The 17,674-nt window shown below is 46.2% G+C and overlaps 1 protein-coding gene across 3 annotated transcripts in view; it reads left to right on the top strand.

The window, feature by feature from the left end:
* Zbtb40 (zinc finger and BTB domain containing 40) overlaps positions 1–17,674 on the top strand; it is a 69,150-nt gene that overhangs the window by 28,744 nt on the left and 22,732 nt on the right. For all 3 annotated transcript variants that reach the window (XM_052177800.1, XM_052177798.1, XM_052177799.1), the window contains 4 exons: positions 1,704–2,449; positions 3,073–3,206; positions 11,672–11,843; positions 12,397–12,539. In XM_052177800.1, coding sequence (XP_052033760.1) covers positions 1,753–2,449; positions 3,073–3,206; positions 11,672–11,843; positions 12,397–12,539 — 1,146 coding nt within the window. In that variant the 5' untranslated portion in view covers positions 1,704–1,752. The remainder of the gene's footprint in view (positions 1–1,703; positions 2,450–3,072; positions 3,207–11,671; positions 11,844–12,396; positions 12,540–17,674) is intronic.

The following is a 17,674-nucleotide window of genomic DNA, read 5'->3' as shown; positions in this document are numbered from 1 at the left end:
CCTTTAAGGCATTCGTGCAAAGAAATGCTGGCTCTGACTGTGTGCTAAGTAGATCACTCTGGCTGTTGAATAGAAGGTAGGGCAGGCAGAGGCATGGAGATCAGCTATGAGATTATTGCAGAAATCCTGATAATTGGGGATGGTGGTTTAGACTGGCCACAGGAATGGGAGGTGCGAGGATTTACATATATTGCAAGTAGAGCCAGTGGAATGTTAAAAGATTGGATCTAGTGTATGAGGAAACACCAGCATCAGAGGTTATTATGAGTTTCTATTTCTATTTTTATTTTATTGTATGTGTATGAGTGTTTGGTCTGCATGCATATATACCTGTGTGCTACATGCATGCTTGGTAGCCTTGGAGGTCAAAAGAGGGATCCAGATCCCCTGGAACTGGAGTTACAGACGGTTGTGAGCTGCCACATAGATGCTGGGAATAAAACTTGGGTCTTCTAGAAGGGCAGCCAGTGCTTTTAACTGCTGAGCCATCTCTCCAGCCCCATGATAGGGTTTTGGTGTGAACAGTTAGGATAGGATTTCTGGGAAGTGGGGAAGATGGAAGGGAGCTTTGGAGTCATAAAGTTTCAAAAGCCTATAGGTTTCCATTTGGAAGTATTGAGAAAGGACACAGGAAGTTGATATACTGCATGTTGAAACTAGGAGTTAAGAGAAGTCTTGAGCTGGAGAAGTGAAGAATGCCCAGCAAAGGAAACAGGGAAGCCTGGCCAGTGGAAGTGTGAACCACATGACAAGTTCCTACAGGGGGAAGGTGATAGTCTCTGCCTAGTGCTATGACAGCTGAGTACTGGGACATTTATTGTATGTCCAGTCTTTATGTCTGTCCCTCCTGCTGGCCAACACTCCAAGGGGTAGGAGGGGCATACAGCAGAGCAGTTCCAGCTTCCAACTCAGCCAGTATTGATGACAGGCCTTTCCATAGCTGGTTTTCCCTCAGCTACTCTATTGAATGGAGAAGGGAAGATGACTCCCCTCTAAAGTCACCATGAGGATCCAGTGAGACCATGCATGTAGGGCACTAAGCATGGTCCCTGCCTAACTAATCATATAACTGTTATATTTATGGGTAACTCGGGAGCCCTGGTACCTTGCCCCTCCCTGCTGAGCAACACGGATGGATGGGTGGGTGGATGGATGGATGGATGGATGGATGGATGGATGGATGATTGGGTGGATGGATGGATGGATGGATGGATGGGTGAGTGGGTAGATGGATGGATGGGTGGGTAGATGGATGGGTGGGTAGATGGATGGATAGATGGATGGATGGATGGATGATTGGGTGGATGGATGGATGGATGGGTGAGTGGGTAGATGGATGGATGGGTGGGTAGATGGATGGGTGGGTAGATGGATGGATGGATGGATGGATGGATGGATGGATGGATGGATGGGTAGATGGATGGATGGATGGATGGATGGATGGATGGATGGATGGATGATTGGGTGGATGGATGGATGGATGGATGGATGGATGGATGGATGGATGGGTGAGTGGGTAGATGGATGGATGGGTGGGTAGATGGATGGGTGGGTAGATGGATGGATGGATGGATGGATGGATGGATGGATGGATGGGTTGCTGAATGGATAAGTGAATTGCCTTTGGCTTCTTGAACATCTCCCCCTAGGCCTTTCTTTCCTGAATACCTGTTAGTTTAACACACTCTTTGTGGTCTCTCTAGGACTGGAGTCTAAAGGGCGAGAGGAAGAGGTCAATGGTGGAGCCACACCATGGAACTCCCCAACTACAGCCAGCAGCTGCTTCTGCAGCTCTATTCCCTGTGCAAGGAGCAGCGGTTCTGTGATTGCACTATTTCCGTCGGCAACATCTACTTCAGGGCCCACAAGCCAGTTCTGGCAGCGGCCAGCCTCCTGTTCAAAACCCTGCTGGACAGCACAGATGCCATCTCCATCGATGCATCTGTGGTGAGCCCTGAAGAGTTTGCCCTCTTGCTAGAAATGACATACACTGGCAAGCTACCTGTTGGCAAGCACAACTTCTCCAAGATCATCTCCTTAGCAGATAGCCTGCAGATGTTTGACGTGGCTGTTAGCTGTAAAAATCTTCTGACCAACCTTGTAAACTGCTCTGTCCAGGGACAGGTGGTAAGGGATATCTCAGTGCTGTCCTCAGAGGCAGGTAGCAAGGAGTCAGAGAAACCTCAAGTAGAAGTCCTTTCCTCTGAAGGTGCTGGGGAGCCCTCATCTTCCCTGGAAGTTCCTGCCATGCCAGTGGGCCCTGAGAAAGCCAGGACCCAGGAAGTAATTCACATAGCTACCCAAGAGATAAATGCAGACCCTCCTGTTGCCCAAGAGGTTCAGGTGGCTGCAGAAATCCCAGGGACGACTCCTCACACAGCTGAAGTTTGTTCCCCTTCCCCTGTTGGACAGATCCCAAGTGAGGCACAGGGAGCCAATACAGAAGCAGGTAACAATCATTTGATTTTGTATTTCATTTCATTTAAATTTGTACTTAATTGAAATCTATACTCTATTGCCAGGCACAGTATTTGGTGGGCTTTACTTTTTGAAATGCTTTGTTTCCTTGTCATTTGTTCTTTTGGAACTGAGTCCCTCTATGTAGTCCCAGCTGGCATGGAACTCACCATGTAGACCATGTTGGCCTCTAACTTGTGGCAATCCTCCTGTCTCTGCTTCCCAAGTGTCTTGGGATTATAGGCATGCATCACCATGCCCCACAAATGTTTTGTTTCGCTGATAATTTGCCAGAGGTCACCACTGGGTAGAAAACCACAATGTACTGTAGCCCATCCCTGGAATCCTCTTTTAAAATGTCTTGTTTGTTGGTATTGAAGGTTGAAGTGGGCTACAGAGCAGAGAGGCAATACTAAAACAGCAATACCCTGCTTCCCAGAGCAACCCAAGACAGTCACCAGTCGGATGATGTCAGGGGAAAGCCTTGGGATGCTGATGACCTGCTTGCCCCTCGTGTGCTAGGTGACTGTCTGCGACGAGGACTATCCTCAGCTGCAAGTGCTTTCGCCGTTTCGAGTGCTAAAGCCTTGTTATTTCTTTCTTGGATTCATTCAGAGTGCGAGAGAAAGCAGGACCAACTGATGCTCCTGCTAGAACATGAACGTGTCTTCTCAAGTGCAGCCTTGGTCACCCCGGACATGCTGAGAAGACTGGAAGGATGCTCAGAGATTGGAGGGCCTCAGAAGGAGGTAGGTGCCCTGAGCATCCTTTGTCTCTAGCTCACCAGCTCAGGAATCCAAGTCACTGCCCCTCAAGAGAAAAATGGAAATGACCCAAATGAAATGACCTCCCTCCCTTCCCGGAAGAGCTGGCCTGAAAGACTGCCAGGCCCTGTGCTTCCCAAGGGGCCCGTATGTTGTGATCACATGAAAGTCAAACTTTTTCATCAGTTTTTTGTTCTGTTCTTGAACAAAAACTTTGTCAGGGCCTTGCTCTATAGCCCAGCCTGGCCTCGAGTCCCTCCTGCTTCAACCTCCCAAGCACTAGGATTTCAGGTGTGCACCATGATGACTACCACCAGTTGTGTTGTTTTCGTTGTTGTTTTGTTTTGAGATGGGCTCAGTATGTAGCCCTGGTTGGTCTAGAACATGCTATGTAGACCAGGCTGGCTTCCAGCTCATAGACATCCACCTGCCTCTGCCTCCTAACATGTGTACCACCATGCCTGACAGTATCACCAGTTTTGGTCCATAATCACAGCATTCCTTTCCAATTAATTAAGGATAAACTGAGGCAGAAGGTAGTCTCCGATACCCCAGATCAGAGAAGGAGAACTCAGAACACATACAGAGTATTTAGTAGAAGCGCATAGCACATGGCATCTCCTGAGGACTATCGTGGTCCTATCAAACATCAAGAACTCAATGATAAACATTTGTTTGGTAATGCTATGCTAAACTTGATAAATAATTTATCTCATTTAATCCTCACAGAAATTATGCTTCTATTTTTTGACCTGTTTTATGCCTGAGAATACAAAGAGGTAATATAGCTTGGTAGAGGCACTAAGCCTATAAGACTCAGAGCCAGAATGCAAACCCAAGGATTCTGCTTGTTTTGTGTAGTACTGAGGATAGAGCTCAGGACCTTCTTTGTGTGTGAAGTAGGTTCTCTACCACCAAGTACGCATCAGCACGAATTCTGACACAGCCCGAATTTAGAGCTGCACACTGAGTTATCCTGATTCCAGCAGGGCGAAAATGACCCATATGTGTGTGTAAACACGTTGCCTGACAGGAAACTGCCAGATGGTTGTCAGGCTGTGTTTTAGCTGCCCTTTTCTGTTTTCAGGAAGGCAACCTAGACCCATCCCCACCTGTGCTCTACACACCGTACCCTGCAGGGTTCAGTGCCACAGGCACTTAGAACCCACCTGCTTCCTTTGTCAGCCTCCATTCTCCTGCTGAGAGCTCAGCAAGCAGACCCAGCAGGGGGCTGATCTGATGGGGAGGGGCAGCTTGCTGCTGCAGGCAGTTAACTGTTAATTCTGTCAGCCAATGCCTGCCAGCGTTTCATTGTTGGCCTGGCTCCTTGTAGGTTTACTGTTTGAAAATGAATTCAAGGTTTTATATTGATTCTAACCATATTAATAAATAGTTGGCCACAGTCATAGATCGTTGACTTGAGAGCAATGCTTTCTACAAGTCAACCCTGATATCTCTCTCGGGGTGCAAAGGGGGAATGCAGTGTTTCAAGTCATAAATCTCTGGCGCCCTTTGTCTGATTGCCCTGAAGACATTATGCTTTTCTCTTTTCTGCCCTTGCTGTTCTTCACAGCTTACCCCATCATGTTTGTCTTTGGTTTGTTACCTTGATAACGTCTTTCTTCATTTGAATTGTGGCTTTGCCCATTTTGGATAACATTCTACCTAAAAGCGTCCATTGCAGGAGCCAAGAAATGGGCCCAAGGGTTAAGAGTACTCTCTACTCTTGCAGAGGACCTGAGTTCCTAGCACCCGGATGGAGGCTCGCAATCATCCGTAACGCTGACCTCTGTGGGCGTGCCATGCGCACACACGATGTGTGCATACATGCAGGAAGAACTCTCACATGCACACAAGAAATTACAAAAAAAATACCTTTTATGTGAGTCTGTTGCACACTTCCTTTTTTTTCTTTCTTTTCTTTCTAGTTCCTGTTCTAATTTTCTGATGGCAATAACTTTAACAGCATTTAGAAAAGCCCCAATGGTGGTGACCATTACAGGCTTATGTTAATGTTTTTCAAGTTTAGAGGTCAGTATATCAGCTTTACAAACCACTTGGTTTTTATTAAAACTTGGTATTTAAAACTGCTATAGCCCATAATACAGCTTTAGACTTTAGAAATAAAAAGGAAACCATCTTTAAGAACATAAGATTAAATTAAATAGAAGGGCAGAGGATGTAGGTCATGGAAGAGGTCTTGCGGAGTAAGCACAGCCCTGCATTTGATCCCCAGCACTGCACAAATGAAGTCCTGAGTTAGGTGTAGGCTGAGGAGTTGTCTCGTACCAGGCTCAGCTGCTCTGTCCCTCCAGTCAGCTCTAGAGAGGCGTGCTTGGCTGCAGTACGCTTCATGCCTTTAAGTGCAGTTTGCTATAGTTTCTGTCCAGAAGGCGTAATCACAGGTAAGGTAGCCATGCAGTACTCCAAATCTTCCCGTGGCCTTGGGCAGTCCATCCCTCCATTCACCTTTCCCCTAATCAAGTTGCTTCAACCTTTTCTATTCACAAGCCCTCTATGGTTGAGAAAGTTTATGTGACCCTGGGAATGTAAGTATAGAAAGTGTATGTAAACCCAACATTTACTGGTAATAAATCATCAAGAACTTTACTTTAAAATAATTATTTGGTGTATAATACTTCATCATTTATTATAGACAAAAGCAGATTTGCATACTTGCATACTAGCAAGAAAGATGTCTTATTTATGTAGAGAGTTAAATCTTGGCTGTTTGGTACTACAGGATGCAGGGAGCATCATCAGCTCTTTGATGGATACCTGGTCTTCACAGTCCTGCGTGCAGAGAGTGCTGCCTCACACAAATTGCCACAAGTACGTTTAGGGCCATTTCAGAGAGGATGTGAAAGTCTGCTCTAATCCCAAGCCAAAATTCATTCAACCTTTAAAAAAAAAAATAAATAAAAGTCAGCAATTTAAACATCAACTTGAAACACGAGCATTCTAACACGACACCACCCAGAGTGCACGATCCAGCATTCCTGGTGAGAGCCGTGGTGGAGAAACAAAGTCTTTGTGGTTGGTAAACCACGAGTCTCTTTAAGCAGAAACCTTGGAGAGCAGCAGAAGCCCTGTAGCTCCTAGAAGCAGTGGTCCTGACTGGGACGGAGCTGGTGTGCCAGATGCAGCGACCATGACACTGTCTGGCCTGCCAGTGTGTACAAAACAAGCGGTATACATTGAACACTCAGAACCAAAGCCAAGGTGAAGTCACGCAGCCAGACCAAGCATAGAACCTGCCAGAAACACGACAGAGTCATTGCCAGTTAGGTTTAAACTTTGGTTTTCGTAGTCATTTTGTCACTAAATCTTTTGTAACATCCTCAACACACACACACACACACACAAACACACAAAATTAGTTTGTGTTTTCTAGTATCACACAGATGCAATCTGAGCGGGGTAGGGTCTGTTTTCCTAGCATGCTTTGTTGACCCAGCCATTCTGTTGTTCTTTCCTTCTTCTTGCTAAGTAGTGCTCGGCTGCAAGGCTAACAGTTTGTTTGCCCAGTGTGACTACCTCCTTGGGACCTTGAGCAACCTCATCTTAGTTTCTTTCTTCATAAAATGACAATGTCACCAGGTACTGTAGGGTCATCATAACATAATTAGGCTTATTTTTATGGTGTCTTCCATAAAATGCCAGGCACACAGCAGGAGCTCAGTAGGTACCAACTGCTGCCTTGGTTTGTAATTACCTCAGTGCTCCTTGGCCTCAACAGCCTCTAGGCCCCCTCTTCCTTGAGTGCCCTATGGTGTCCTAGTACTGTGTGCGTTACACTAGCGTGTGAGATGTTTGCAGTGGTGGCCCCAGGCTGAATCTATCAGGCCTCTGTTTAGAGAGTTACCAACCTCTGAACTGTAGGGCTAGGGTCTTGGGCAAAGTCCTCAGTCTCTCCAGGTATGTTCTATATGGTCTGGAATGCTTGTTAAGATGTGAGCCTCCAGAGAGTCTGGTTCTTAGGTTGTGCTAGAGTGTGGGAATCTGCCTTGAATGAGTTCCCCAGTGGGCTCCCACCTTCGTACTTGTGGGCCGTGGACCACTCTTGAGAAGCACTGCTGAAGTTAGCGACCTACAGTGAGGACAGAGAGCATGATGCTGTCCTGGAAAGTTCCCATTCTCGCTTGCCTTTGGTTCAGCCAGTGTTCTCTGAGCATCCAGTCTGAACCAGGCAGCTCTGATCCCTGTCGCTACAGATTGCTTCTTGGTGCAGACCTCCTTCCACGAGGGTAGCCAGCTCCTGGTGGGGTCTTGCTGGAAGGCTTCCATCATGAGCATGTTCAAGAACTGTCCCTGGAGCAGCACATCTGACATTCTAGTCAACTATAGGGTTTGGCTTTTGTCATTGCTGTGGCTGTTTTTCCTGTTCGTACCTTTGGTGAGTGGCACTGGGTTCTGGTTGAGACACACAGATGTAGGGTATACAGCTGACCAGGACAGAGTTCAGGGAGCACTTGGGCTCCTGGTGTCCTGGTAGCTTTATCTCCCAAGCTACCTGTTGAAAGGTGGAAAAGTCATCCCCTAAGCAACGATCTCTGAAACATGTGGGGAAGGGTCCTGCAAGCCAGTCCCGCAGCTGGAACTGATCAGGCTGGGTCTCCTGGGGCTGGGCGTGGAGCGGCTCCTGCCAGACGGTGCCCAGTCTAACGGCCACTACTCTAAGACAAAGTAAACAGTGACTTCTGGCTGAAGAAAGCATGATTCACGCCAGCCCATATTTTCTTCAGTTTGTGCCAAAACTTTTAATTGTCTTCCTCCTTTATTCCAAGCCATGTCCCTGCTTTTAATTAATTGTGTGTATAGCAAAGTGATCTTTGTCAAGAGTAAGGAGCTAACTTTTCCACTGTTGATTTCGGGCTATCTGACTCACTTTCACTTTATGCCCTAGAAAGACTCCCAGAGCGGAAGTCCTGGGCAAGCTGGTTTCCCCTCCAGCTTGTTGTTCTCAGGGGTGGCACTGCTTTGCCTTGTCCCCTGGCACAGCTTTTTGTTGCTGAAGGACAGTGCTCATTGGCTGGGGTAACTTTCAGAGCAGGTGACTGACGTCGGTTCACAGGTCGACGAGAGTGAAGGTCGGCGGCTGGTGTCTTTGCAGATCTCTACGGTTCATCAAGGCTGGGCCCCGCAGTACAGAAGGGCTTGCAGTCATAGGGAAAGGCTCAGTTAGACTTGCTGTGAGCGCCTGCTGTGTGCCAGTCTCTGAGTCATCACATTGCCTGTGTTCCACTCAGGGTCCAGTGGCTGGTTCTGGTAGGCCCAGTAGCATCCAGTTTAGATGCATTTAATGTATCAGTGTTTCACTCAGAGTACTGTTTCATTCAGTGATACCCTATGGCCTTCGGCAAGTTCCTTAGCCTCTCCCATGCTCATCTAGTGCAGCAGGAGTGCATTCTGGGATAGCGTGAGAAGTAAAGTGCACAACAAGTGTGCACTCAGACCAGGACAGTGTGGAACTATTATGGTCTGTATTGTGCTTATTTTCATTTACTTTTGGTTGAACATGCTAAGCAGGCACACTACCGCAGAGCTACACCCAGCCCCGTCTTCACTATCGCTGTCCCCTGACTCTCAGCGTGACAGGGAAAGCCTGAGTGCACAAGAGTGCACTCAAACAGTGTAAAAGGCACAGACAGTGAGATAATCACATAAGTTCAAGGAAAAGGCCTGAGTGAAGGGACAGATTAGATGGTTTCCCTCTTGGCATTCTGGTCTGGGCAGAGCTGCACTGCAGAAGGCCTGCAAGCCTGGAGTGCCAGCCCTTATGTGGATGCCCACTGGGTGCCGGAGTGAAGAGCAGGCCTGTCCAGGCAGCTGCCAGCTCCTCCTGCCCCTTCACCAGCCCACTCCTGCTTCTCCCCCCAGGGGGTCACCGAGGACCACTGCCGAGCAGTGAAGTTAACAAATGTTTTAATTTCACCGCTCAGTAGTTCTGCAAAGGGAGAGACAGCAGAGAGTATAATGAGAAGCACTTCAGAAGACACCGATGGTGGGAACTCCATTCCCCTCAACTCAGATGATAATGCCAGACACAGTGGATGCCAGAGAGAGTTTGAACTATTCAGAGAGGCATAGGTGAATAAAGGAAACCGCCTGGCTGGGGTAGAATAAGGCGACTGAGTGATATCAGGAAGGGGGGGACGGAAAATAGAGGGAGTAGTGTGTATACCGAGGTTGTTAGGTGTGAAGGCTGCTGTGAGCTAGCTGCCTCTCCCTGTATGAGAGTCACAGAACATTCAGCAGCCTGGAAACAACGCGCACCTGTTCCAACAGGTTCTGAAGGTCAGGAGTCAGGTGGTACCTAGCTGGTCCTTGACTTGAATCTCACAAGGCTTGGGCTGCAGTGTCAGCTACTGCTGTCTCCAGGCTCAGTGGCACAGTCTCTTCTCCTTCTCCCCAGGACCTTAGCAGGTTCCAGAAGCCATGCTTTTGTACGACACTCTGCTGCAATTGGACCTGTCCCTTCTTCCCAGTGACTTCTTCCTAGGGCAGTTCATATGTGGTTGCATCTCCTAGAGCAAGGCAGAGAGGGGCAGCAGGTGTGCAGTGCAAGTCCGTGCTTACACTTACACTGTCACTTGCTTGCACACCCATGCTCAGGGCCACACAGAGAAGCACAGTGACCACCTCCCGAAGGCTTGCCCTATGGCTTGTGCCATAGTCTCGTCTTGAGAGGTAAGTCATGCAGCTCATGCTCTGGAGCCTAGGGTTCCTACTGCTCTCGGTGAAGGGCCTTCTGAAGGGACGGTAGACCAACTAACAAAACGCACGAGAAGTCGAATTCATGTGGCCAAAGGGGGTTTAAGTATTCACCTGATGCCTTTGTTTCTAAAGTAGAAGATATGTTACCTAAGGTTAATGGAAGTCATTTACTATAGTAAGATCTTTATGTATTTTTTTTTTCTTAAACATGTGTGCACTTGTGCACCTGTAGTGTGTGTTCAAATGCATGCAGAGGCCAGAAGAGGGCGTCAGGATCCCCTTGAACTAAAGTAACAGGTAGTTGTGAACTTCCCATCATGGATGCTGGAGACTGAGCTCTGGTTCTCGGTAAGAGCAGCAAGTGCTCTGAGCCATGGGAACGTAGATTATTGAGCTCAGTTTTGTCCAAGCTTACTTTTGGAGATGAATAGAAACCATAAGAAATCCTCATGTACATAAGTATACACGCAGCACTTTGCATGGAATTTTGTTTTGGTGACCTCATAGTTTTCAAAATAAATTTTTGCTAAAATAGAAATATTAACTCTACCTTCTTGTTAACTCTTCTTTCTCCCACTTACACAAGAGATGTTCTGTCAGACCAAAGAGAGGCATGTTGGTTGATTTTGCCACTGGGGTTTCCGATATTTTACTGTGATATGAAATAGTCAAGGCTTGTTCTGTGACCCTCAGACCTGGATCTAAGGCATATCTCACAGGTTTGTGTGGCGGCTCTATGTCAGAAGAGAGGACTGGAGATTGGAACTTTTCTACAGGATTGTCTGGGGGCAGAAACAAGAGTTGACAGGAGGCAGGGGACAGCCAGGGTGTGTGACAGTTCCGTGTCTCCTCAAAACAACATTTCAGGCCAGTCTTAGACCCTGCTCTGGTTATGGATTTGGGAGATGGCTGAAAGTGTCTGGCCACAAACACGAGTTTTTAACCATAGTGCTTCAGTGTTCAGGAGCTATGACCCCAAGGCTGAGCCATGCCAAGTGTTATTGGAAGGTCAGGTGGCACTGCTGAGAGGCGAGGCAGGCTGAGTGTGAGTGTTTATTCCAGAAGAAACTTCAACACTCTCTAGAGTCGAAGCAGTGTTACCATGGGGTAATTAATATGAGGATCGTGTTCTCTGACAGCTGGCACCTATAAGCCAACACATTGTTAGCCTTATTACAGAGTATAGCTAAATGTAATAAGGCCCATGTCTTTCTAAATAGTCTATCATTCAGAATGTAAATGACTTAAAGTGTTCTTTTTTTCCCCTAACTCACAGATTTTAATTGCATTCTCAAATAGTAAAATGACAGTTCATTCAATTTGAAATTCAGATATCCTTGCCTGAGAAACACCCAGTGTCATAAGATTTGGTAGAATATAATTAGGCAAGAAGTGCACTGCATTTGTTAAAAATATCCTGCACACCTACTATGTGCCAGGCTGGGCTTCTTGCTGAGACTGTAGAGCCCGGGAATCAAAATTGCTACCTGCTAAAAGTGTCAGTGTAGCAAACAGTAATGAACCAGTCACAGCATGTGTGTCCGTGCAGAGGAAGAGGTGGGCCTGTGGGGCCCTAGGGAGGGCTGGAGGGTGGGAGTGGTCCTCGGAGGATGAGCTGGGCTAATGGAGAGGTGTGAGGGTCAAGATATCGGCGTCCTCACGCCACACATGTAGTTCTTGGAGGCAATTAATCTGTCTGTGTGTGTTTGTGTGTGTGTGTGCTTGGTTCACAGACCATAATGGAATGTCTCCAGGGTGAAGGAGGAGGCTCAGCTTTCCAGAGAATTTTGGACAAAGTGCACAGTGGGAGCCTGGATGTGCAGGTGGCACTGTCACTGCTGAGACTATACCAGGAGTCCAGGCCTGCAGAGAGAGCGCCTCAGATTCAGCCAGATCAGCCAGAAGGTAGGAGGGCGTTCTGGCCACCAGGGTGACCCAGTTTAGAGTTCCGGCAGTAATGCGTTTCGTTGGTGGCTTTCGCATAGGTTCTTGTGCCATCCCAGAAGCTGCGTGTTGAATATGCACAGGCTCCATGCGAGCCTCTGTCTCTGCCCTAGTTATCTAGGCCGGTGCCTCGACAAGCCGAGCCTGCTGTCGTCGCCGTCTTGCCTTTCAAAACGCCGCAGTCCAAAGCAGGGCCTCAAGTGACTGGTTCGCAGCCAGCACTTAAAGGCTGGAGCTGCTCTCGTTCAGGTTAGGTACAAAGCAGTGGCCTTGCCTACCAGAAGTTAACCTCTGGCTGCCTCCGAAGCTTTGTATTTCGACAGATAAATGAAACATTTTTCCTTTCATAGAGTTTAAACAGAATAATAAAGTATTTTCCTCTCCAAAAGTGATTCTGCATTCAGGTGCACAGAAGCACTTTACTATTCTGTTAGATCTCTCTCGACAGACCACGCTGTCATTTTCTTCAAATTGACTAGCTTCTCTTGTGTGTCTCTAATTCTTTCTCCCCCAGGGAGCGCAGGAGAGGGAAAGACCTTGTCTGTTCTGTTACTGGAACACAAAGAGGACCTGATCCAGTGTGTAACACAGCTCAGACCTATTGTGGAGTTCCTGGAAACAGCCAAGGAGGAATTCCTGCCAGGCTCCGAAAAAAGGGTAACTGTGTCGAGCCTCTGCCCCCTTCTGAACTGCTGCAGAGAGTGTTTCTAGTGCCTCTGCGGCACGAGGCACTTTTTGCCCTGCGATATTTTGATACCTCCTGCATAGTAATCACCTTGGCTGTTCTGCAGTTCCTGTGGCATGCTCCATTCATTTCTTGCCATAACTTATACCATGCACTTTGCAACACATGGCAACTGGGCAGCTGGGTGGGCAGATGACCCCCTGTGACTGGGACTCTGACTTTACTGGAAGCAGCTGTAACAAGAGTTGAACACTAAGGCACATTTGTAATTAAGATGTTTTCCTTGTCTACAGAAATGATACATGGTTAATAGAGAGATAAAGAGGAAAACAAGCAAAAAAAATTTTTTTTAAGTTGGGAGAACCCTGCCAGGGACTTTCCTCTGTCCTTGGCATCCTGACAGCTCATGGCCCTTCTCTGCTACCTCGTAGCTGTCTCTACAGTGTGGGCCTGGGGAGCGCTGCTCTCCTCCCACAGCCTCCCACACCCTGCTCACTCCTCTTGGGCATTTGTTGCCAGTATTTTAGTGTGAGGAAATGATGTTGCAGAGGACATCCTTGTAGGCAGAGCTCTGCAGACTTCTCAATATTATTTCCTTAGGGTAAATTTCAAATGGAGTTTTAGAATAGAGCTTAAAAGTTTTTGTGGGCATTGTCACATTGCCCTTCAGGAAGGTCACACCAGTTTATTCTCCCAACAGCTAGCTGCTAAAACCCTCATAAGACTGCTGGCATGAGTTCTCAGGGCAACTAGATAACTGTATTTGTTGGTATTATCGATTTCAACTTTGTGCTAAAAATATGTCTGTCTAGAAGAAAGGGTGGGGAGAGAGAATTTTTGTGGCATTGCTTCCTAAAACTCCAGTGTGACTTAGATGCCCAGGAGAGAAATGTCAGAACCATTGGTGTGTTAGCACTGGGTTCATAGTGAGCTGAGTCCATCTGTCTGAGTCACTTTAGGTTGGAAACCAAGGCAGACAGACAGGTGGGGGCAGCTTCTAATCTCAAAATTGAATTTTAGAAATCATGGTGTATTGAAGTTCTGTAAGCTTCATAGACAATGTTTACATGGTAGAGAATGAGCTGGTGTTTTCCTCCTGAGGTTTCAGATTAGAGGTCATTCTAGGCACTCAGTTTTGGTGAGTTGCTCCTTGCACTAGATTCCCTGTTGAAAGATTTCATTGATTATTCTTCCCAGAGCTTTCCTGATGAACCAGGCTGAAAGTGGACTCTGCACTATAAAACGGCATTTAGGTAGAGCCAGCCCCAGCTCTCTGCTCTGCTGCAGGATAGACCACGATGTCATTTTCCCCTGTCACTTTCAGTTTACTTGACAAAACAGCTGCAGCAGAACTTAAATTAGTTGCAAATCACAGGAACACTTTTTAAGCTGGGGTCATACAGCCACAGCTGCTGCTCCTGGGAGACGCAGGCGGCACGGCCCAACCCACTGTGGAAGAAATGACTGAGTCCATGGCCACAGCTTCCTGTCTCCCAGGGGAACGAGTGCCAGGCCTATCAGAACTTGTTTTACCAAATTATGCTTTTTGTGCATTATCTGTAAAAGCCTTGACTTCTTTGTGTAAAAACTGAGAAACAACAATTTTTTTACTTCAGGACATAAGGATAGCAGTTACTGTAGCTGCCTTTGGCTTGCTGCTTAACAGTCTGCTGAGAGATATAGGAAAGGCTTCAGGGTCCTGACATTTGCCTCCTGGGAGCCTGTTGAGGCTGAGGCTCTGCTGGGCTTTCTGGGCCCAAGCACACCGAGAGCATCCTCACCACCTTGCAGATGGTGGGTGGCTGATGGCAGCATGCTGGTTTTTCTGAAGGCACACATGTGTCCTTAGCAGTCACGCTGGGCCCTGGAAGCAGCAGCCTCCTCTTACAGACTCCTCAGAAGGACAGTACAGGGGTTGGTTTGGTTATCTTCATTTGCAAGTGGAAAAAAACAAGCTTCTAAGATGCATGTAACTCGCCCAAAGTCACACAGCACAGAAGCCAGCGCTGAGGTGCCAGCTGGGTCAGTCTGGCCTTAAAGGCCATCCCTATGCCGCTTCACTGGGCTACAGAGGCTGCTTAAGAAAGAGTAAAGGTTGTGCTGTGGTCACCACACATTTTAAATACAAGCTCTTAAATTTTAAATTATGGTTCATTTAGTCAGTATCTACAATAGACATTAGACATTATCCAAGGAAAAACGACTGATTTTAAAGCTCAATTCGTTCTTTTAGAAGGGAGCTAATTTGATAATGGCAGCGGCTGGCATGATAGATCTGCTTGACTGTCTCCTGAGAGCAGGCGTTTCCCAGGGGGAGGCTCACAGATCAGTCACTGGGAGCTGTGGATCAAGTACACTGAAATACTCTGTTCATTTCCATAAGAGCCACGCTATGCACATTGCATCGTGGACCATGAAGACATAGTCTATTGGACTGCAGAGGTTGCTCAGCATTGAGAGCACTGGCTGCTGCCAGGGGCCCTGGGTTCTCCTCCCAGCATGCACATGGCGGCTCACAGCTGTCTGTAACTCCAGTTCCTGGAGCTCCAACACCCTCACACAGACACACAGACACACAGACAGGCCAAACACCAATGCATATAAAAGTAAAATAAATAAAATTTTTAAGAAGAAACAAATAGTTATATGGCAATAGGAAAGTGTCGGTCACGTGTTTTATTGTTCCAACAACTTTACCAGCCTTTTTGCTCAGAAACTCCGTTGACAAACCAAGACAAGCAAGGGAAATGGGACTGTTGAGCTGGAGTAGAGCTGAAACACATGGCCATTGAAAATGAGAAGACTCGGGAATAGCTGATTTCACGTGGCTTGGGGGCGGTGGGGAGAGGTTTGGGTAAGACAGCTAGCTGCATGAGGGCCTGAGTGTGGGTCATAGCACCCGTGCATTAAGTAGGCAAAGTCACCATGTGTGCCTGGAGCCCCAGGCACATAGAGGAGCACTGGGGCTGGCAGGCCAAGACCTGGGTTCAGTGAGAGACCCTGTCTCAAGAGACAAAGTCAAAATTGATAGAACAGGACACCCAATGTCTTTGCATGAACAGTGCATGTGCACATGTACACACACACACACACACACACACACACTTGGTATCTTAAGCAGTAAGCAGACAGGATCCAAAGAGCTGGTCAGATATACATTACTTAGTAGATCACAGTAGCCAGATCTGAGGTGCTTTCCTCTAGCTGGCACTTGAGAGGCTGAAGCAAGAGGATTGCCATGAGTTCAGAGCCAGCCTGGGCTATGTAACAAGTACTAGGCCAGTCCTGTCTCTAAAATGGTTTTTAAACAGTGCAGGCTGCTGGAAACAGACTATACATAGGTTTACCGCTGGGGAAGAGTTTCATGGAGCTATTTGTTTGGAGTTGGGGTTTTTTTTTTTTTTTTTTTTGGTTTTGTTTTGGTTTTTTTTTTTTTTTTTGGTTTTGTTTTTGTTTTTAAATAGAAAAAGAGACAGGACTATGAAAAATAGCAGTGCTAGAGACTGGCACAGCGAAAGTCATACAGGTAGCACGGCTGCTTGGTAAAGAGCCAACAAAGCTGAGCCACATGGCGTGATGGCCGCCGTCACGCCAGCTTTCACTTCGGGTCTGCATCGCAGCACGCGGCATGCTTGGGGAGATTTTAATATTTGTGCAACTTGGGGATATTGGGTGATGGGAATTTTCTTATGAATCATTTATACCTTTCTCCCAGGAGTACTGCTTCTGAGTTTCTCCGGGACCATCTGAGCATACTGCCCCTCCTACTTTTAGGGAAATATCCTTATCTGGCCTATTTGAAGATCTTGCACCTTGAAGGATGTGACTCACATGAAAACTCCAGAGATCTCCTTAGGAGGCTCTGGCTTCAAGATACTCATGGAACGTCTGCCCCTGTACTCACTCAGGGATAAGATAATCAGAACAAAGTAAATGTGAAAAGGTCAACAAGATGTGGTGGGCTAGAGGGGCTGTCAGCAGACAGATTAACCAGCTCTTCCTTCTATATGCGTTACGTGACATGTAAGATTGGGGGCTGCATATGGTATGCCCCTCCAGGAAGATACAGCAACAAAGTTAAATTGGCTGGAGTGATCTCTGCCATAGACAGGGGCTGAGATATAATATAAACGTTGTATTATACCACAGATTAAATAATAACTGAGATATAATATAAACATTGTATTATACCACAGATTAAATAATAACTGAGATATAATATAAATGTTGTCTTATACCACAGATTAAATAATAACTGAGATATAATATAAATGTTGTCTTATACCACAGATTAAATAATAACTGAGATATAATATAAATGTTGTATTATACCACAGATTAAATAATAACTGAGATATAATATAAACGTTGTATTATACCACAGATTAAATAATAACTGAGATATAATATAAATGTTGTATTATACCACAGATTAAATAATAACTGACATATAATATAAACGTTGTCTTATATCACAGATTAAATAATAACTGAGATATAATATAAACGTTGTCTTATACCACAGATTAAATAATAACTGAGATATAATATAAATGTTGTCTTATACCACAGATTAAATAATAGCTGAGATATAATATAAACATTGTATTATACCACAGATTAAGTAATAACAGATATAATATAAATGTTGTATTATACCACAGATTAAATAATAACTGAGATATAATATAAACGTTGTCTTATACCACAGATTAAATAATAACTGAGATATAATATAAACGTTGTCTTATACCACAGATTAAATAATAACTGCAGCAGCTTTGGCCTGAGGATTTTTCTTGAGCCTAATGACAGTTGGTACTCGGACCATTAAGAGTTAATAGTACACCACTCTGGACATGACCATCTGCCTGGGCAGGCTGGGAGATGTTCTTTCCACCTAGTGCCCTTGAAACCACAAGAGCTGCTGGCCTGAGAGCAGGCTGGCATTTACCATATATATTTGCTTTGGCAAAATACGCCTCTAGATTCTTAGAAGTTGGGTTACAGAGTTGATGAGGGAAAATGATTTGTAAAAGATAACTCTTTTCTACCACAGTTTATCAATGATGACTAAACTTATGACCCCAGACATACAAGAGGAAGT

This window comes from Apodemus sylvaticus, chromosome 3, assembly GCF_947179515.1.
Source record: "Apodemus sylvaticus chromosome 3, mApoSyl1.1, whole genome shotgun sequence".
Lineage (NCBI taxonomy): Eukaryota > Metazoa > Chordata > Mammalia > Rodentia > Muridae > Apodemus > Apodemus sylvaticus.
This window is presented reverse-complemented; position numbering and strand designations above follow the sequence as displayed.